The 22,648-nt window shown below is 38.5% G+C and overlaps 1 protein-coding gene across 2 annotated transcripts in view; it reads right to left on the bottom strand.

The window, feature by feature from the left end:
- The window catches only part of LOC150089524 (protein aurora borealis-like), a 156,740-nt gene that overhangs the window by 70,136 nt on the left and 63,956 nt on the right, over positions 1-22,648 (bottom strand). For both annotated transcript variants that reach the window (XM_090368644.1, XM_090368645.1), the window contains one exon: positions 11,209-11,280. In XM_090368644.1, coding sequence (XP_090224770.1) covers positions 11,209-11,280 — 72 coding nt within the window. The remainder of the gene's footprint in view (positions 1-11,208; positions 11,281-22,648) is intronic.

Here is a 22,648-nt window from a genome sequence, read left to right as displayed (position 1 = left end):
GGAGTCCCTCAGGGCTCAGTGTTGGGTCCATTATTGTTTTCTGTATTCATAAATGACATTGATGATGGTATATCAAGCTTAATGTCGAAGTTTGCAGACAATACAAAGGTAGGCAGGGTTGTCAAGGGCACTACTGACACTATGCTGCTGCAACAGGATCTGGAAAGGTTGAGCAGATGGGCTGAGAGGTGGCAAATGAAGTTTAACATTGACAAATGTAAAGTACTACACATGGGAAACAGCAACCCCAGAGCAACGTATCAACTCTGTGGTACTACACTGACAGTGGTAGAGAATTAAAGGGACCTGGGGGTGGTTGTGCAGGCAGATATGAAGTTCTCTGAGCAGTGCAGACGGGCTGCAAGAGTAGCTCATGGTATCTTGTCAATGATATATAGGAATTTTTCTAGCAGGGATAAGGAGGTGATTATTCCCTTGTATAAGGCAATAATCAGACCTATATAGTACTCTAGGTGTGGTCAGGCCACACCTAGAGTACTGTATACAGGTCTGGAGGCCTAATTTCAAGAAGGATGTAGAGCTGCTGGAACGAGTACAGAGAAGGGCAACAAGATTAGTGAATGGAACAAAGGGGTGCTCTTACGAAGAAAGGCTTAAGTTTTGCAAATTACAGTGTCTGGAGACTAGGCACCATTGAGGTGATCTGATAGAGGTGTATAAAGCCTTGAATGATTTGAGCATGTTCAATGCTGATGGGATTCTTCCTCTCGCTCAGAATAATCACCTGAGAGGGCATAAATTCAAATTGAGGAAAGACAGATGCAGGATAGACGTGCGGAAATTTGCCTTTAGCCAGCGAGTAGTTGGTTGGTGGAACAGACTTCCGTTCCTTGTCGTGGAAGTTGATAGCCTAAATAAGTTTAAGGCTCAGCTGGACAGGTATTTTGAACAAACAGAGGGGTGAAGTGGAAGTGTTTTTTTTTTTTTTTTTTGGCTGATGCTGCATAAGCTTGCTTTCTTGCATCAAATGCCTCTGCTAATGCTAATTGTTATAAGCACCCATCAGAATGTCAATTTGGCACCAAATTCTTCACTCTCTGCATCAAACAAAGGCTTCCCTGTATCATGTCTCACGACAGACACTGCAAACATTTCACAAGTTGCACATTTTGTTAGGCCATGATTCATAGGAGAATCACCCCTTCAGTTCTTTTCCCCAAGCCACAGCACTCCTACTACTTTGTGCCCATTGCCTTGCTGCTCTAGTCTAAGGCACAATTTCCGTTTAAATACAATTTAGTTGATTAATTGATGACAATACACTAAGGTAACAGATTCCTAAATTAATGTAGCAATATAGATTACACGATCAAGTTTATGTTGTACTTCATGCTATGAAGTCTAAGATATATGTTAAAATCGCAGTCTTAGTTTAGCTATATCCTTACTAAAAGTAAAATTTCATAGCTTAAAAAAAAAAAAAAAAAAAACCACCTTTATCACAATTAAAATTCCACCACTGTGCTTATATCTGTGGTGTCACACAGATATAAGGAATGCTGAACTGGAATTTGGGGAGTACAATGTGTACAGAAAGGATAGACAGGATAGAAAGGGAGGAGGCGTTATGCTGTTAAGAAAAACATAAAATCAAAAGAAGCGCATCCGGTTGATATAGATGAACAGTGCACTGTTGAGTCAGTTTGGTGTGACATAAGCACTGCGAAAGCAAAAATAAGAGTAGGAGTGTGTTATAGGCCTAATTATTCCAATGAGTACAATGAACAATTGTACAGAAAAATAGAGTGGGCTAGTAAATTGGAATGTCTTATAATGGGGGATTTTAACTTCCCAGATATTGACTGGAACTTGTGGGCTGGTCGCTCACACACTAGTCAGACTTTTGTGGATTTATTGGATGATTGTTTTCTGCAGCAGCATGTTCGAGAGGCAACCAGAGAGGGTAATACTCTTGATCTGGTTATCAGCAGTGATCATTCGTGTATTAAGAATTTCAGATAAAGGAACCACTAGGTGGCAGTGATCACAGTGTACTGATGTGGGATTTACTTAAAGATTTAATTACCATCAGGGGTAAAGGAAAGGGTTTTTGCTTCCGTAAAGGTGAGTACAGTGGTCTCCGACAGTTTTTAAATTCTGTACAGTGGGATAAACTGACGATGTTACCAACGGTAAATTCTAAGTGGGAAGCATTCAAGGAATTAATCGTGGAAGCTACTAAAAGTTTCATATTAAGAAATATTGTTCAAGGTTTAGGCCTAAATGGTTATCTAATGAACTAATGAGACTTGTAATAGAGAAGAAAAATGTATGGGATGCATATAAATTATCAAGCGACTCAGAAGCCTATGGCAGATATAAGCTAGTCTTTAATCAGGTGACAAAGGAGGTTAGGCAGGCGAAGGCAGATTACGAGAAATCCTTGGCAAAAGATGTTAAGAAAAACAGCAAGGATTTCTTTACTTACTTATATAAACTCTAAAAGGAAGCGGATGAATCTGATTGGTCCACTTGACATCGATGGTTCGACTGTTGATGATCCTGCTCAGATAGCAAACAAACTGAATGTGTATTTTGCATTTACATTCACACATGAGGAATTATTAAGGTTTGAAAATGGCAGAAGGTTATCAAATTGTACCAGGATACTTAATGATTTTGTAATAACTGAAAGCAAAGTGGAGGAGAAATTGTTGAAGTTAAACATAAGGAAAGCACCTGGGGTGGATGGGATCAATCCAGTTATATTAAAGGAGGTGGCAAAGCAACTAAGCAAACCCTTAGCCATAATTATGACAGCATCCTTGGACTCAGGGGCGGTTCCCACGGACTGGAGATGTGCAAATGTATCCCCGATTCACAAAGGGGGATCGAACGGTGAAACGACTAATTACAGACCAGTTAGTTTAACTTCTGTTCCGGGTAAAATAATGGAGTTACTGGTTAAAGATGCATTGCAGGATCATCTAGACAAGACTGCAGCAATAATTCAGACACAGCATAGGTTTGTTAAGGGAAAGTCTTGTCTGACAAATTTGATAGGATATTATGATGTGGTTACAAAGGAACTGGATGCAAAAAATAATTTTGATATCATATATTTGGATTTCAAAAAAGCTTTTGACACTGTTGTGCATGGAAGACTATTGTACAAATTGGAGCAGAATGGTATTAAGGGTAAGTTGCTACAATGGATAAAAGGATGGTTAAGTGGGAGAAGACAGAGGGTGGTAATCAATGGGTGCTGGTCTTCGTGGACTAATGTTATTAGTGGAGTCCCACAGGGTTCGGTGTTAGGTCCATTGTTGTTTTGTATATTTATCAATGATATTGATGAAGGTATATCAGGCTTAATGTTGAAGTTTGCAGATGATACAAAGGTTGGCAGGGTTGTTAATGACAGTAATGGCAGTGTTCTACTGCAACAGGATCTAGATAATTTGGGCAGATGGGCTAAGAAGTGGCAACTGAAGTTTAACCTTGACAAATGCAAAGTACTGCATATGGGTAGAAGTAACCCCAGAGAAACGTACCAACTGTGTGGTACTACACTTAAGGTGGTAGAAAATGAAAAAGACCTGGGAGTAATTGTGCAGTCAGATATGAAGTTTTCTGAGCAATGCAGACAGGCTGCCAGGGCAGGTCATGGGGTTTTGTCAATGATATATAGGAATTTTGCTAGCAGGGAAAAGGAGGTGATTATCCCTCTGTATAAGGCAATGGTCAGGCCACACCTTGAGTACTGCATACAGGTCTGGAGGCCTCATGTTAGGAAGGATGTAGATTTGCTTGAGCATGTATAGAGAAGGGCAATAAGATTGGTGAGGGGAATGAAGGGATCCTCTTACCAAGAGAGGCTTAAGTTCTGCAAATTGCAGTGGCCGGAGGCTAGGCACCTGCACGGTGATCTGATTCAACCAGATCACCGTGCAGTGATCTGGTTGAATCAGATGATGTTACCAATGTTGAATTCTAAATGGGAAGCCTTCAGGGAGTTAATTTTGAAGGCTACTAGGCTTTTCATTCCAACTAAGGTGCCTCCGTAGCCAGGTGGGAAGGAGCAGCAGTGCGTAGTACACGCTTCTTGATTAGACCGGGGTTCGAGCCCGTTACCACCAAATACGGAGGATGCGGAAAGGTCAGGGAATGACCACCGCATATCCCGGATAGCCATAGTTGCTAATGCTCCTAAAAACCAAAAAACAAACAAATCATTCCAACTAAGAAATACTGTTCAAGGTTTAGGCCTAAATGGATGTCAGATGAACTAATGAGGCTCATGGCAGAGAAGAAAAATGTATGGGATGCATATAAAGTATCAGGTGACACAGAAGCCTATGGTAGATATAAACTAGTCTGTAATCAAGTGACAAAGGAGGTTAGGCAGGTGAAGGCAAATTATGAGAACTCTTTGGCAGAGAATGCAAAGAAAAACAGCAAAGAGTTCTTTACTTATATAAACTCTAGAAGGAAAGGGATGAATCAGATTGAACCACTTAACACAGATGGGTTGACTATTGACGATCATGCTCAAGTAGCTGATAAACTGATGAGTATTTTGCATCTACATTCACACACGAGGAGTTATTCATTGAGGGGAGTGCCAGAAGCTTATCAAACTCTAACAGGGAGCTAAGTTATTTTGTAATAACTGAGAGCAAAGTGGAGGAGAAATTGAAGTTAAACATAAAAAAAGGCACCTGGGGTGGATGGGATCTCTATCCAGTTATATTAAAGGAGGCAGCAAAAGAAGTAAGCAAACCCAGAGGCATAATTATGAGACCTTCCTTGGACTGGAGGTGTCCAAATGTATCACCAATTCACAAAGGGGGGGTTCAAGAGGTGACAGTAACTATAGACCTGTTAGTTTAACTTATGTTCCAGAGAAAATACTGGAATCACTGGTAAAAGAAGCATTGCAGGATAATCTAGACAAGACTGAAGTTAATAGTTAAGTCACAGCATGGGTTTATTAAAGGGACGTCTTGTCTGACCAATCTGATTCGATACTATGATGTGGTCACAAATGAACTGAATGCCAAAAATAATTTTGATACCAGATACTTGGATTTCAGGAAAGCTTTTGATACTGTTGCACATGGAAGATCTCTGTACAAATTAGAGAGGTATGGCATTAAGGGTAAGTTGCTACAATGGATAAAGGGATGGTTGAGTGGGAGACGATAGAGAGTGGTAATCAATGGACACTGCTATTCCTAGTCAAATGTTATTAGTGGAGTTCCCCAGGGTTTGGTGTAGGGCCCCATTGTTGTTTTGTATATTTATCAATGATATTGATGAAGGTATATCAGGTTTAATGTACAAGTTTGCAAATGATACAAAGGTTGGCAGGGTTGTTAACAACAGTAAAGACAGTATGCTACTCCAACTGGATCTAAATAAATTGGGAAAATGGGCTGAGAAGCGGCAACTGAATTTTAACATTGACAAATGCAAAGTACTGCATATGGGTAGCAATAACCCATGAGAAACATACCAACTGTCTGGTACTACACTCAGGGAAGTGGAAAAGGAAAAAGACCTGGAGGTAACTGTGCAGTCAAATATGAAGTTCGCTGAGCAGTGCAGACGGGCTGCCAGGGCAGGTCATGGAGTCTTGTCAACAATATATAGGAATTTTTCCAGCAGGGACAGAGAGGTGATTATCCCGTTATACAATTTATACAAAGAAAGGCAACATGATTGGTGAGGGGAACAAAGGGGTGCTCTTACCAAGGCTTAAATTATGCAAATTTCAGCAGCTGGAGAGTAGGCAACTGCAAAGTGATCTGATTGAGAAGTATAAGGCCTTGAATGTGATGAGCAAGCTGAATGCTGATGGGATTTTTCCTCTTGCTCAGATTAAGAACTTGAGGGGGCATAGATTCAAACTGAGGAAAGACAGTTGCAGAATAGATGTGCGGAAATTTGCCTTTAGCCAGCGGGTAGTTGATTGATGGAACAGACTCCATCTTTTGTTGTGGCAGTTGATAGCCTAAATAAATTTAAGGCTGAGATGGAATGGCATTTGAAGCAAATGGAGGGGTGAAATGGGAGGGTTATTTTTGGCTGATGATGTATAAGCCTGCTTTCTTGCATTGTATGCCTCTACTAGTGCTAATGCCAATAAAGCAATTGTAAGATTGCACTTGGAATACTCTGTCCAAGTATGGACACCTTATCTAAAACAGACACTGAGCCGATTGAAAGGGTCCAAATAATTATATGGGCTAAAGAGCTTGGCAACCACTCACTCTTAGAGGGGGATCTCACTGAGGTCTATAAAACTCTGAAAGGGGAATAGTAAAATGAAGGTGAAATTTTCATTGTTATAAAGGATTGCAGAACTAGGGGGCATAAATTCAAATTACGGGAGAAGAGGATAATGAATTGTAGGAAGTTGTTTTATCCAGTAAGTTGTAAATTATGGGAACAAGTTACCACCTCAGGAAGTTGAGGCTAATAATTTGAAGAAATTCAAAGGTCGGTTTGGGTAGTTACCTAGCTTTTTATTTTTTTATATCTTCCTTCCTTTATTTTTTTTATCACTGTTTATTATTATTTATACAATGTACAAGTTAGTGCAAACGCATCATATTAGTTTTTTGGTTTGATTTTATTTTATTTTTAAGGAGCATTAGCAACTAAGGCCATATTGCTCTGGGAATATGCAGTGGCCATTTCCCTGACCTTTCCGCATCCTTCGTATTTGGTGGTGATGGGCTCGAACCCCGGTCTAATCAAGAAGCGTGTGCTATGCACTGCTGCTCCTTCCCACCTGGCTACGGAGGCGCCTCATCATATTAGTAACAGCTAAACTCTGAATTAGCACAAATATGCAAAGGCGGCATCGTTTAAGTTATATCTTATATTGTGAATACCTTCACAACCAGTTACCATGATATTGCACTACTTCGAATAAGTGACACTTCACCAAAGGAGAAGACTGTTGTTACTTATTCTGAGTGGATATCACCACCCAGACAGCACCATTTCGGGGCTTTTTTGGCCCTTCTTCAGTGGGCGGGTAGGTACCCAACTGATGCAATGATGACAAAACAATTATGAAGTAAAACTCCACAATATGAGAGATGCCTGATGGTGTATAATGTAAATTAATACTGAAATGTCTTAATTTATATTATACTAACTTGTCTTAATTTAGTATAACAATGATTGAAATGTTTTAATTTATATAAATTAAGACATTTCAGTCTTAATTTATATTATAAACCATCAGCCATCTCTCATATTGTGGAATTATACTTCATAACTGTTTTGTCATCATTGCCTCACTTGGGTACCTACCCACCTACTGAAGAAGGGTCAAATAGCCCTGAAACGGTGCCATCAGGGTGGTGGTGGTATCCGCTGAGAATAAGTAACAACAGTCTTCTCCTTTGGTGAAGCATTACTTATTCGAAGTAGTGCAATATCACGGCAACTTGTTGTGAAGGTATTCACAATATGAGATATAACTTAAACGATGCCGCCTTTGCATATTTGTGCTAATTCAGAGTTTAGCTGTGCACTGACTTGTACGTTGTCTAAATCTCTCGCAGCCTGAGGCAAAGCCCTTAAACACATTTGAGTATTATTATTTATTTATTTCATTTTTGGATATGCAGAAAAATCCTGTGGCTTTCTTCCGATTTTCCAGAATAGATGGTAAAAAACAAATCCTGGATAGATTTTCCTGGTTAATCCAAAAATCCCCAACATACGTAAGAGATACGTCCGGGACTTCTTATTTCGTTGAGTTTTACATAACTTGGGAATGACTAATAACATATTGCTACTATATTATTATTGACAAATGTGAATTCCGCATAATACTTGTTAATGTTTGGACATTTTGATACATCCTTATTATAATGATTCCTTAGAGGCAGTAGTTTTCAACCCGGTTGCCCCGTAATTTGGGTTTAAGTTACTTAAACTTATTATTTTTTAATTAATATATGTTTATTTCATTATAAAATGGTGTGCAGTATCTTTTTAATTTTGTGGTGATATATAATTGATGTTTACTAAATACTTCTATATAAAGAATAAAATTATATACATTTCATAATACAAATTCTATATATATAATTTGTTTTATGAAATGTAATTTTTACAATTATATTGTAATAAATATCATATAACATATATATTTTTTAATATTATATACATACACGCATACATACATATATATATATATACTACCATTAAATATTGACAAAAGTTAAATTATAATAAAATAAATAAATAAATAATTGAGCATTCATTAGAAGCAGCAACTTGCAATTCCTCCATATGAAGCCGAAATAAATTTTAAATTAAATAAAACATAAGCCAGTAGTATGGCAAAAACTGTAGAGCGAAAATTAACATAAAAATAACCAAATAAACAAACAAACGGAAAAGAAGAATAAAAGTTAGACATAAATAATAGCCCAGAAACCCTTATATAATTTCAAACTTTAAATCCAATTAACATGACGTATATAAAATTTGGAATAATGCCAATTACATATTAATTTAGCGGTACCCCCCCCCCCCGAGAGGTACCAGTTCCAAAAGACGTGAAATATCACCAAAAAGGGGGTTGAAGGAACTACTGAAAGATAACAAAATCAGAATAAATTAAAATAATATAGATTGACCATTATGCCCCATATCGACAGAGGACCACGAGGCCAATAATGGTCATGGAATCGCTGCATTTCAATCGCTATATAAATCGTCGCAATGGTGAAAAGATCGAAGTACCAAATCACCCTTCCTCCCCCAATCAATCCTCCAATGCAGAGGATTTGCACGGCGGTGGTCCTTAGGCAGCGAAAAATTTTAATTTATTTCAATTTATTCTGATTTTGTTATCTTTCAGTAGTTCCTTCAACCCCCTTTTTGGTGATATTTCACGTCTTTTGGAACTGGTACCTCTCGGGGGGGGTACCGCTAAATTAACATGTAATTGGCATTATTCCAAATTTTATATACGTCATGTTAATTGGATTTAAAGTTCGAAATTATATAGGGGTTTCTGGGCTATTATTTATGTCTAACTTTTATTCTTCTTTTCCGTTTGTTTGTTTGTTTGTTTATTTGGTTATTTTTATGTTAATTTTCGCTCTTCAGTTTTTGCCATACTATTGGCTTATGTTTTATTTAATTTAAAATATATATATATAATATATATACAGACACATACACACACATATATACAGAGAGAATCGGATCAAACAGGCAGAAAATTGAGTAGAGGTGCTGCAAAATAAAATAAATTACTTAGGGGTACCGTTATTAAAAAAAGGTTTAAAACCACTGCCTTAGAGATTTAACAAATGCACAGTTTTCAAACTTTTCAATAATTTCAAGTTTTTGTTTAACTGAAAACACAACTCTTGCATTTGTTGTTCATTTTCACGATTTCTAAACAAAAAAAAAAAATAAATAAAAAAAAAATAAAAAAATACTATAAAAAAATTCCGACATCCCCAATTTGTTCTTTTGCACTGCAACAGAACACAACAATTGATGCGACACACTAAAACAAACTAAACATTTCGTCTTTTTTTTTTTTTTTGAGCGGCAGGTTTCACACCCGCCGCTCAAAAAAAAAAATAGACGAAATGTTTAGTTTGTTTAGACAGCGGGGATTGCAAAATAATAGGTACACTAATCTCCCAATGATGACTTATGATGCCGCTTGTCACTTATTTACAACTTGCAAAATATCTGTTTATACCTATTCTAGTTATTACTTGAATTTTTTGATTTCTAGTTGATTTTTTTTTTTTTTTTTTTAATTTGGAGTTTTGAAGTGTCCTGGTTAATCGAGAGTCTGCTGTATATGATATCAAATTTTTTTTTTTTGCATTCGGTTTTTTTTGTGACCATGTCATAGTATCTAATCAGATTGGTCAGACAAGACTTCCCCTTAACAAACCCATGCTGTGTCTGAATTATTACTGCTGTCTTGTCTAGATGATACTGCATTGCTTCTTTAACCAGTGACTCCATATTTTTCCAAGAACAGAAGGTAAAGTAACAGGTCTGCAAATCACTCATGTTAACCTTTGATCCCCCCTTTGTGAATTGGAAATACATGTACACATCTCCAAGTCAGTCCACCAATGATGCTCTCATAATTATGTTAAGGGTTTGCTTCCATCTTTTAGTTAATGTATATAGTTTGAATCCATATAGCGCATAGGTTACTTTATTTTTGTATTTAGTTAAGTATTTATAAAACTACAGCTTAATATTCAGAAGGCCTTTGTTATCAGTATTTTGGAGGGATCTTCGTAACTTCTGTTTGATACCTTAAATTTAATTCACTAGTGTTTAAAGTTTGGTTACCAGCTTAATTTCTGTAATAGTTTGTTAAATTAAATCCTATTATATGTTTTAAATAAAATTTTTTCAAAGTATTCAAAAAGCTACAGCTTAATATTCAGCTAGTTATTAATATTTTATTAATAATTTTATTAATATTTTGGGAACTTTTTAACATTTGTTCGGTAGCTTAAATTTAACTTCTCTGGTGGTTAAAGTTTTGTCAGCAGTTTTCATTTCATTTCTGTAATATTTTGACAATTTGTAATATACTGTAAATTTAAATCTTGAAATCTTTCTAAAGTTCAAATTTTACCTTAATAATGGTTGCTATACGATCCACTTACAATACAAAGTCCAAGGATATTGTGATCCAGACAGAAATGCCTGCAAGCATTTCCAGTGTGAGTCACGAGTTTGCCATTTGTATAGCCTGTGGCATGTATGTACAGTTGGTCTAGTGGACATGAGTCTTTTCTTTGCACCCGATGTAATGAGTGTACCAATCTCAAATTACAATGGTGTATTATGAGAAATATTTGAGTCACCAAATTTTCTAGAGTGCTTGCCCTAGAAACAAATGTGACTGGGAACTCGACGGGGATTCAAGTATCTTGTGACCTGTCAAGTGATGCACCCCTGGAGTTGGGTCTCAGATAATAGTCTAGTACATACTGCTCTCATTGACGGTGATCTAGTTTTATTGGGAGAGACTATTGTCAGGGAAATGGGTAATATTTTTTGTAGTAAAGATAGGCGGACCAGAAATACTTGGTTAGTATGAATTACACTAACAAAATGTACATTTTTTCCCTTAACATTTATGCTAAATTATTAAATAAACACCAAATGCCTTTCTTAAAAAAGTTACAATAGTAAAAATAAATACTAGAAATCACCTACCTTCATTTTTTAGAGACTTGACTGCAGAAAGCTGATGTGGAGAACTTGGAGACTCTTCAAGTCTTGTATTATCTAAAAATTGTGAATGTCTTTTTTAAAAAAAATCTTTAAATATAAATTGCTAATATTCAAATTAAAAAGATAAAAAAAAAAAAAAAAAACTAATTTGTATAGCCTGTGGTATGTATTGTAAGGTAGGTCTAGTGGACAATCCTAGCTCAACTGATTATTCTTTTCTTTCACCCGATGTAAGGAATGTACCGATCTCAAATCAGAACTTGGTGAATTACGAGAAGAATTTGAGTCGCTGAAGAAATGAAGAAAAATCGCTGAAGAGATGAGTGTTTGCCCTAGAATCAAATGCCTATTGGTTGTGTAATGTTTACTACTACCACTAGAAAACTGGATGAATGCTTAAATTGTTTAACCAGAGATTTGTGGTTGATGGGTTTTTTTTTTTTTGGTTTTTAGGAGCATTAGCAACTAAGACCATATTGCTCTGGGGATATGCAGTGATCATTCTCTGACCTTTCCGCATCCTCCGTATTTGATGGGCACGGGCTCGAACCCCGGTCTAATCAAGAAGCGTGTGCTACGCACTACTGCTCCTGCCCACCTAGCTACGGAGGCACCCAGATTTGTGGTGATAGTCACCTGACAAGTGCCTCTCCAAATAACAATCCTACATAACTGTTAGTTAATGATAATAAATATAATCAATGCGATAATCTCCCTCTACAAACAAGGGAACTATACCTAATATTCAAATATATTTTGAATTAAATTTGAAAATGGAAGTAACTAACACTATTGAAAAAATAGTTTATTTAATTTAAAAAAAAAAAAAAATTAAATACATAATAAGTGTAAATACACCAATGAGCCAAAACATTATGACCAGCGAGCCATTACACAAATCGAAGCAACTGCAGGTGAACTATGGCATGTGCACGGGTAGAGACATGGTATAAAAAACACCTGATACTGAGCTCTGTTAATCAATGTTACTCTTGCTCTTCAGGTGGGAAAGGCAGTAGACTTAAGAGAGTTTGACAAAGGCCAAATTGAAATTGCCAGATGACTGGGTCAGAGCATAACACGGCTGGTGGGATGCTCACGGTCAGCCGTGGTTAGTACCTACCGAAAATGGTCCGAGGAGGGGAAACCCACGAATTGTCAGTGAGGTGTTGGACAATCATGGCTCATCGATGCGGGAGGCGAGTGAAGGCTCTCCTGGATGATAATGTGGCACAACTCGCCGATAACTGGAATGCTGGTGATGGGAGTAATGTGTCACAATACACAGTACATTGAACCCTGCTGAAAATGGGACTGCATAGCCGCAGGCTGCTCCGAGTGCCCATGCTAACCACAGTTCACCGGCGGCAGCACCTACAATGGGCAAGCGAGCATTGAAACTGGACCTAGAGTGACTGGAAGAAGGTCACCTGGTCTGATGAATCACGTTTCCCGTTGCACCATGTGGACGGCCGGGTACATGTGCGTCGTTTACCTGTAGAAGTGATGGCACCTGGATGCACTGCGAGACGAAAACAAGCTGGTGGTGGCAGTGTCATGCTTTGGGCGACGTTCTGCTGGAATACCCTGGGTCCAATCATCCATCTACTGGGCACTCTGATGTCTACCTAAACATCATTGTTGCCAAACACCCTTTCATGGCAACGGTCTTCCCCTCTGGCCTTTCAACAGGATAATGTGCCATGCCACACCGCCTGGATTGTTCGAGACTGGTTCATGGAACACGAGGAAGACTTCCAGGTATTGCCCTGGCCTCCAAAATTCCCCAGACATCAATCCCATCAAGCATCTGTGGTTTGTGTTGGAACAGCAACTCCGATCTGCGGCATCTCAGCCATGGACTTTACAGGAATTAAAGGATCTGCTGATTACGTGTTTGTACCAGATACCACAAGTCTCATTTAGAAATCTTGTAGTGTCCATGCCTTGCTGGGTACAAGCTGTTTTGGCTGCATGTGGAGGACCAACATCATATTAGGTAGGTGGTCATAATGTTTTAGCTCATTGGTGTACGTGCATATGTACATTTGAAATTTTGCATACTTAACAGCATTTTAAACTTGAAAATGGAAAAGACTAATAGTTTCATATTTATATTTTGTCTATAATATGTTTCGAAAATAAAAAGTAAATTTTAACAAATAATAATAACGTATATATTCAGTAAAAACTCACTTTAATTAAATATAAATAGTTTGGAGCTTTCAAGGCTGAACGTGCCTCTTTGTCAACAAATTCTAACAGAATTGAAACTTTAGAGATAAAAATTATTTTAATGGACACAGAGTTGTGCATGCAGTGAGGCATGCGATGCCACGAGGTTGGCCACTCAACCATTAGATTGGTGTTCGTTGTTGCTACATGGACGTGCGTAGTTTTGCCTCCAGCGCTTATCTAGACTTAAAACAGTTGCCTTGAAGATGGGGTGTAATCTCATGCCTTTGCAGCAGTTCACGGCTCTCAAATTACACAATATATGACTCTAATCAGAGGCGGTGGTGAAAGTGTCGGGACTGGTCAATCATTTCGTAGTCGCGCTTGGGATTGAGATCGTGGTGGGTCGACCAGAAGTGTTCTGCAATTGCAGACTGGTCAGTCTCAGTAAGGCGAATCGATCTGCTGTGTTCTGCAAAGCGGTCTTGAAGATGCCTCGAGGTCTCTCCTATGTAGCAGCTGTCACAATCTTTGCAGGCTATGTGGTATACTACACCGCTGCATAAGAGAGGGGCGACCAGAGCTCCAAACTATTTATATTTAATAAAAGTTGGTTTTTACTGGATATATACAGTATGTTATCATTTGTTATCTACAATGGATTCCAGTACAACAGGTCCATTTACTAGCACAAGTAAATTTTAAATGTTTAAATTTTTTATAAAAAATACGTACAATAAGTATGTTTGATGTCCATGTTTGGAGATGATACAAAGGTTGGCAGGTGGTTAAAGATAGGAAATAAGACATACTGCAACAAGACTTACTTATAAAAAGTAGGCAAATTTTATCAAATATTTATTTATAATTAAAAGGCACAAAAACAGCATTTTTTAAAATTCAGTTTTTGAGTGCAAAAAAGTGAACTTCATACTGGAATTAGTGAAGAAATTAAAAGAAGGCTATCTACCACACACACATTGGGTCTAGTGCACTTTGGCCCGATTAAGAGTTACCCCAATTATGCGAAGTTTCACACAAATAGTTAAAAATACAGTGAATCCCCACTTTACAATTGGTTCAATGTATGATCAAATCACGTTACGATGGACTCTCCATAATAAAATACTGTTCACTATACAATATGTAGTAAGTGCCAGTCACCACATTTGTGAATTGAATTTTAATTCTATTAAACAGCGATTTCTAATAAGCAAAAATTGGAGGAATATTATCCACAGGCTTTAAAAGTAAAGATGTATTAAGCACAAATTTATACTTTATTACCTTACCAATTAACAAAATTAAATTATACATGAAAATCAGAATATTTTCCATAGGTTAGCAAAATAAAAATAAATTTATGCTTACGTACTAGCTTATTTAATACTGTAATATGTACATACTAATTGATATTTCTGTTCACTGATATTTTTTTTGGGTTGTAAAATTTAAAACAATAAAAAAGATAAGCAATCAATAATAAAGAACACGGCACACACAAATTGCAACTAACACAATATATGCAAGTGAGATATGGAGTAACAAGTTTAAGAAGCTCAAAAAATAGGAACAAAGAGAAGATTCCGAGTATACTACCAGTTTATAACAGATTCCACTATCAGAAAAGTCCAATAAACTGGAAACTGCAAATTGTTTTTATTGTTTTATCGTTATGACCTCCAGAAACATGCTTTAGAAAAATATCAAAGGCATTCAAAATTGATTCTTATAACTGAACATACGATAACAATGAAAGTATAATGCATTTTAATGATTTGAATTCGTTTTTTGAAATTTAATTCTACTAATCTGTGATCATGTTAGCTGGTGGCTATTTATTTCACTTTATGATGGGCTTACGATTGTCTCTGACAGAATTGGTGGGGGGGAGTAATCTCGTCTGCTGCAGTCTCCTGCCCGAATTAAACGGAATGTTGTCCCAATTAAGCAAAGAAAACCCCTTGGCTATTTCCTCAATTGGGTTCTGTTCTTTAAGATTTGTCCCAAATAAATGGCTGCCCTGATTAACCAGTGGCCCAAATAACCGAAATCCACTGTATTGTATTTTCATCCTCTTTTTGAATAAGGAATACACTCACATCTCCAGTCCACAGGGACCACCCCTGAACCCAAAGATGTTCTCATATATGGCTAAGGGTTTGCTTACTTCCTTAATATAACTAGATAGATCCCATCTACCCCAAGTGGCTTTTTTATGATTAACTTTACCAATTTCTCTTCCACTTTCCTGTGAGTTATTACAAAAATATTTAACTCCATGTTAGAGTTTGATAAACTTCTGGCATCCACTTTCTAAAGAATTCATGTGTAAATGTATATATTCAAACACCTATTCAGTTTTTCAGCAACCTGAGCATCAGCAGTTAAACCGTCAATATCAAGTGAACCAATGAGATTCACCCCCTTCCTTCTAGTGTTTAGATAAGTAAAAAAAGTCTTTGCTGTTTTTCTTTGTATGCTTGGCCAAGGATTTTTCATAAGCTGCCATTGCTTGCCTAACCTCCTTTGTGACTTGATTGAAGACTAGTTTATATTTACCACAGACTTCTGTATCACCAGATAATTTATATGCATCCCGTGCATTTTTCTTCTCTGCCACTTGTCTCAATAGTTTATCTGACATGAATTTAGATCTGAGCCTTGAACAGTATCTTAGTTGGTACAAAAAGCCTAGTAACTTCCGTGACCATGTCTCCAAATGCTTCCCATTCAGAAATTGTCGGTTCCACTGCATAAAATTTAAGAACTGTCAGAGACCACTGTAGTCTCCTTTTCGAAAGCAACCCCTCCCCTTTGCCACCGATGATAATTTAAATCTTTAATTAAATCCCAGATGAATGTCCTATAATCAATGCCACTTGGTGGTTCTCTTATCTGCAGATTCTTATTGCATGAAGAATCACTGTTGATAATCAGATCAAGAGTATTACTCTGTCTTGTTGCCTCTCTAATATGTTGTTGTAGTAAGCAATCACTGAATAAATCCACAGAAGTCTTGCTAGTGTGCGAGTGAGCAGTCCACAAGCTCTAGTTGATACATAAAAAGTTAAAATCCTCCATTATAAGACATCCTGATTTACTGCCTCATTACAGGAACTCCCCGACCTACGTAAGAGTTGTGTTCCGTGGAACACTATGTGATTGATTAATTGATTTTTTGTGGCGCAAAAACAGCAAGGTTATAGTGCGCCATGGAAAGATTAAAATTCAAAAAAGGTTAAGATTGGTTACTTTTAAAAAGGTTACTTTGTCTAAAGGGGCATATATATACAGACATATCAATAAATAAAATCAGTACAATGATAAAAGCAAATTGTATATTTCATATGAGTGTATACATATTGATCGATTTTAAAAATTTAAAAATTGCTGACACATTGTCATTGTCATTTAAAATCTGATTGAGTGTATACAGTGAGCTCAGTCAGATGGGTAAAAGCAGTAAAACGAGCATTTCTAAAACTGGTACAATCGCATAAAATATGTTCAATGGATAAAATGATGGCGCATTGCTCGCACATAGGAGGGTCATCAGCCCTCAGCGAAAAGGAGTATGTCACATGACAGTGTCCTATGCGCAGCCGAGCAAGAACAACTTCCTCTTTGCGATCCCTGTGTAAGCTGGACAGCCAAGGATGGATCATAGGCTTAATTCGACATTGTTTGTTTGTAGTAATCAGGCGATGCCACGAATCTTGCCACTGAGATTGTAAGTTACTACGGATCGCTTGCCTGTAGTCTGTATAAGGGACTAACAGGTCAAGATTATCCGTCAGGGCTGCCGATTTGGCTGCAATGTCAGCCAAATCATTTCCTCTAATCCCGATGTGACTGGGGATCCAGCAGAAGTGAATATCGAATCCACTTGCATAGAGGCTGTATATTATCTGCTGAATTCGGGACAGGGTTGGATGATTAGAGCGTGACACCGCTGATAAAGCCTGTAGTGCACTCATTGAATCGGCATATGTAATACACCGTTGGTAACGGTGTTTTCTTATGTGATCTAGAGCTAACTCTATAGCATGCAGCTCTGCAGTGTAAATGCTGCAGTCAAGAGGTATCTGTTCTGATATGGTATCATTTGGAAAAACAGCAGCAGATCCCACATACAATTCTGACTTCGGGCCGTCTGTGTAAACTCGCAAGAAGTCAGAATATTCTGCACGGTGTTGTGAATAGAGCTGAAGGTAGACAGAAGAGTATTAGACTTCGTTGCAATCTTGAACAAGAAGTCACATGCTGGTGTTTGTGCATGCCAGAGTGGAAAGGGCTCCTTTGGTGATCGAGCAACCTTGTCTACTGAGATGTTAAGCTCATTGAGTAGCTCTTGAACACGAATGCCGAATGGACGATTGGCGGTCCATCGTGTGTTATAAAGCTTTTCCCATCGTGGCTCAAAAATGGATGTCCACGTGGGATGGTCTAGCAGGGACTTCAGCTTGAAGGCATATTGTAGAGACAACTGTATTCGTCGAAGCAACAAGGATGGTTCATTTGCTTCGGCATACAGACTTTCGACAGGCGAAGTTCTAAATGCGCCAGTAGCAATACGAATGGCTTGATGATGGACGGGGTCAAGCCAACGAACAGTGCTATTTCTGGCAGATGAATACATCTGAGACCCATAATCTAATTTTGAGCGTATTAGTGCACGGTATATACAGAGTAGAGTGCATCGGTCTGCACCCCAAGAGGTAGAAGAGAGAGAGCGGAGAATGTTAAGCCCTCTCGTGCACTTTGTGTGTAGGTGATGAATATGTTGGACAAATGTCAGCTTTTTATCAAAAATGAGTCCCAGGAATTTTGTCTCTGATAAAACTGGAATGGTGCTTTGTCCAAGTCTTAATTCAGGCTCAGGGTGGAGGTTACGTTTGCGACAAAAATGGACGCAAAAGGTCTTCTCCAGTGAGAATCTGAAACCATTGGCCGTGGCCCAGGAGTTAAGACGGTCAATAGCTTGTTGCAGTTGTCTCTCAATAACCCTCATATTGCATGATTGAGAAAATATACTGAAGTCATCGACGTACGTAGAGTGCACTGTTTATAGTTGGAGGAAGTTGTTCGGAAATAGTTTATTTTAATGGCAAAAAGCATGACACTTAAGACAGATCCTTGTGGTACCCCCTCCTCTTGGCAAAAAGACCGGGAAAGGGCGATCTTACACGAACTTGGAAATAACGGCAGGATAAAAATTAATAAAAATTTTAATAAAAATGGGAAGGTGGCCTCTTAGACAGAGATTGTAAAGGTCTTTTAAAATACCAAATCTCAAAGTTGTGTCGTATGCTTTTTCCATGTCAAAGAAGATGGACACTAAGTGTTCTCTTTTTAGGAAAGCATCTCGGATAGATGTTTCCAGTCTAATTAAGTGGTCCAGTGTGGACCTGTTTCTTCGGAAGCTGCACTGAAAGCAGGAGAGAAGGTCGTTCGATTCTAAATACCATAAGAGACGGGCATTGACCATTCTCTCCAATATTTTGCACAGACAGCTCGTCAGAGCAATAGGACGATAGTTTTTTGGACATTTAGGATCCTTTCCTGGCTTAGCAAAAGCAAGAAGAGTTGCCTTGCGCCAGGTATCCGGAAAATGCTCTTCAAGGAAGATTCTGTTGTACAGGAAGAGCAGACGGTCCATGGATTCTGGTGAAAGATGTTTGATCATTTCATAATGGATGTTGTCTGGTCCAACAGCGGTAGCCTTTGTACGGACGAGTGCTGTTTTCAGCTCATGGATATTAAATGGCCGATTGTATGGGTAGGAACCCTTCGATGTGAATTTAAGGGCCTGTTTTTCAGTGTTGCGCTTTAAGACCAGAAACTCTGGGGAGTAGGATGATGTTGCAGAGATGTAAGAAAATGTTTCCACAAGAGCATTGGCTATTGAAGTAGTCTGCAATAGTACATCCATTATATTCAAGGACACCGATGAGGGGTGTGCTGTGTATTTTCCCTTCAATTTTCCGGATTTTTTCCCAGACCACCTTAGTGCTGGTCGTCTGGGTGATGGATGATGTGAAACTGATCCACGATTCCTTTTGACTCTGACGGCGGATGTAGCGTGCTTTGGCTCGTGCACGTTTAAAGGCTAATAGGTTGACCGTGGTAGGATATCGTCAAAATATCCCCCAAGCTTTGTTTTGAGCCTTTTTAGCTGCTGTGCATTCTGGTTTCCACCGTGGTTTTGGAAAGGAAGGAAACTGTGTGGATGTTTTTGGAATCGTAGTTGCAGCTGCATCATTGATAGGCTCCTGACTGAGTTGTCAAACTTTGCCAGGTGTTGAAAGGCACTCCAGTCGACCTGATCAAACTTCCACCGCAGTAACCTTACAGGAAGACAAGGTCTCCCAGCAATTAAGGTGGTTATCACGGGGAAGTGATCATTTCCATATGGGTTCCCTTCTACCTCCCAAGTAAGTGAAGGGAGAAGAGAAGGCGAGCTGATAGAAAGATCAATGATCAAAGGTGTTTGTTCCCACATTAAGAAGGCAGAGGTCATTGTCACTGAGCATATGCTCTATGACTCATCCCCTTCTATTAATGCTAGCACTACCCCACAGGGTGTTATGTCCATTAAAGTCCCCAAGAAGTAAGAAAGGGGAGGCAACTGCATTACTAGATCATCAAGGTCTTTTTGGCAGATGTCAGTACCAGGTGGCAAATATATAGAGCAAACGGTTAGTAAAAACCCCACTGTTATTCAAGTTGCTATTGCCTCTATGCTTGTAGTAAGTCGCAGATGCTGAAAAGGGGTATGGTTGCCCACAAAGATTGCGACTCCTCCATGAGCAGGGCCATCTCTTAGGTAAGTCTCCTGTATGCAAAAGCAAGAGGGTTTGTGCTTTTGCAGGAGCACCTTGATGTCTTCTGCATTCTGCCGGAATCCACGACAATTCCATTGTAGGAATTTAGCCATTATTTTGGCTTGGTAGTTCCTTCAGGCGGCTTCTGAAGTGCTGAGGGCTTAGTTTTGTCAGTCTTAGAATTATCCTTCCTGGAGAAGTACGGATGCTGGCCCGTGTCCATATCCTCCTCAGGAAAGAGCTCCAAGACTGTTTCTTTATGTACCTCCTTCTCTTCAACATCCATTTTTTCCTGAAAACTAGGATGTATGTCAGGTTTCATATTCTTTTCTCCAGAAACTGGTTTTCTAACTGGTGGGGCATTAGGAGGTACAGATATTGGAGTGGCAGCTGATTGGTCCGTGCGAGTTTTATTGAACTTAGCAGGTAGCGAGCAATAGGAGTGAATGACTCCTTTGGTGGTATGGTCATTTTGGTCTGAGTTCCGACGGAACATCTCCCTGCTACCGTCTGAGCGTAGGTTGGTTTATTTATATTTAAAGGTTTCACCATTTTCCTTGCCTCTTGATAAGATATGTTCAGTTCTGCCTTAAGTCATTGAATTTCTTTTTCTTGTTTCCACATCTGGCATGCCCTTGAGTAGGCCGGGTGTTCTTCTTGGCAGTTAATGCAGGTTGGTTTTGCAGCTGAACATGATGTTGTTTCGTGGTCCTTTGCACCACACCAAGCGCATACAAGGGTTCCACGACAAGCCATCTGTGAGTGTCCGTATTTCTGGCACTTGAAGCACCGTAACGGATTTGAGACATATGGACGCACTGGGCAGTTAATATAGCCAGCTTTTATTTCATGAGGAAAAGTTGAATTGAATGTTAAGATGATATTTCTAGTGGGAACTAATTTCCCATCCCTACACATGGATATACGTTTGACAGCTGTCACTCCCTGTGGTTTTAACTCTGAACAGATTTCCTCTTCAGTCACATCCATCAGATCCCATTCCGCGATGACACCACAGCATGAGTTCAGTGTCTTGTGGGGCGTAATAGTTACAGGCATTCCCCCGATAGATGTAGCACGGAGGAGCTGTTCTGAGTGTATATCACTTCTGGTTTCTACAAGTATGCCACCCGAACAAAGCCGTTTGACAGACTTAGGAGAGCCTGCCAACCCTTCCAAACCCTTCTGGATAAAGAAGGGTGACATTTTTCCTATAGGCTTCTCACTAGTTGAGTGAATTATCAGGAACCGAAGTGTTGGAACTGATATAACCTCCTTTTTCTGTCTTTTTGCAGAAGTGACTTTCTATTCGTCTACAGTAAAATTTTCAGTTAGGGACTGGGTTGGGGGCCGAGAAGAAATTAGTTTATTAGGATTCGTGGAATTTTTAGAAATATGACTCTCACATTTGAATTGAAATCATCTAGATGCGTAGGATGTCCAGGAGCATTATCCAATAAAAGCAAAATCTTGAAAGGAACGTTGTTATCTTTACAATATTTTTCAACCTCGGGAATGAAGCAGTATTTAAACCAATCCTCAAAGAGAGATATTGTTATCCATGCCCTCTGGTTCAATCGGAAATGCACAGGTAGGGTGGCTTTATTGATGCCCTTAAATGCACAAGTATTTCCAGAATGGTACACAAGCAGTGGTTTTAATCTGTAATCTCCCGCTGTATTATCCCCAAGCTGGCATTGTATTTTCCTCTTTGGCAATGTATGTTCGATGCAACATTTTTTTCCAATACAGAGCAGTCTCACCAACGTTAAAAATTTGCAAAGTTGAATAGCCGCCTTCATCAATAATTTTTTCCAAAACATCACAAAATTTCCCTGCAATTGCAGAATCTGCTCTGCATACTTTAATGTTGTGGAAACCAGTGCGATGCTTGAATCTATTAAAACCACCCTTTACTTGCCACGAACTTGGGTTGGGGTTTGCCGTACTTATCTTTATAAATACTTGTTGCTTTTGCTTGAATGGTCATTAGACTCAGGGGCACTCGCTTCTGAATCTGATTTTCCATCCATATTATTAACAGCAGTTCCATCTTCGATACAGCAACAATGCACTTAAGGTCGGCAGTTATTACTGCTGATCTTGAATGCGTTGATCCATTGACATGTTCTTTTATATGCACAGTCCTTTAAAATAGTATTCACTGTTGAAGCAGTGAGACCTAATTCCCTTGCAATACAACTTTTGTTTCATTTTGAAACAAAACAATCAATTTTGTTTCATTTCCTGGCACTACCACCACTTGCACTTTTTGTTGGTCACTTTCCCTTCATCATTAAAATATGTAAATAGGAATGAAGAGAAGGTTTTTTATATTATTAAAGTTTTCAGTGAAGGGGAACGCATTTCACTATAACAGCATAAAAACTCACACAATTGCAGTTATCAGTATTATTGCA

Source organism: Mastigoproctus giganteus, chromosome 2 (assembly GCF_048544385.1).
Source record: "Mastigoproctus giganteus isolate SK-2022 chromosome 2, ASM4854438v1, whole genome shotgun sequence".
NCBI classification, from domain to species: domain Eukaryota; kingdom Metazoa; phylum Arthropoda; class Arachnida; order Uropygi; family Thelyphonidae; genus Mastigoproctus; species Mastigoproctus giganteus.
The sequence above is the reverse complement of the archived record's forward strand: the minus strand, read 5'-3'. Positions and strand labels throughout refer to the sequence as shown.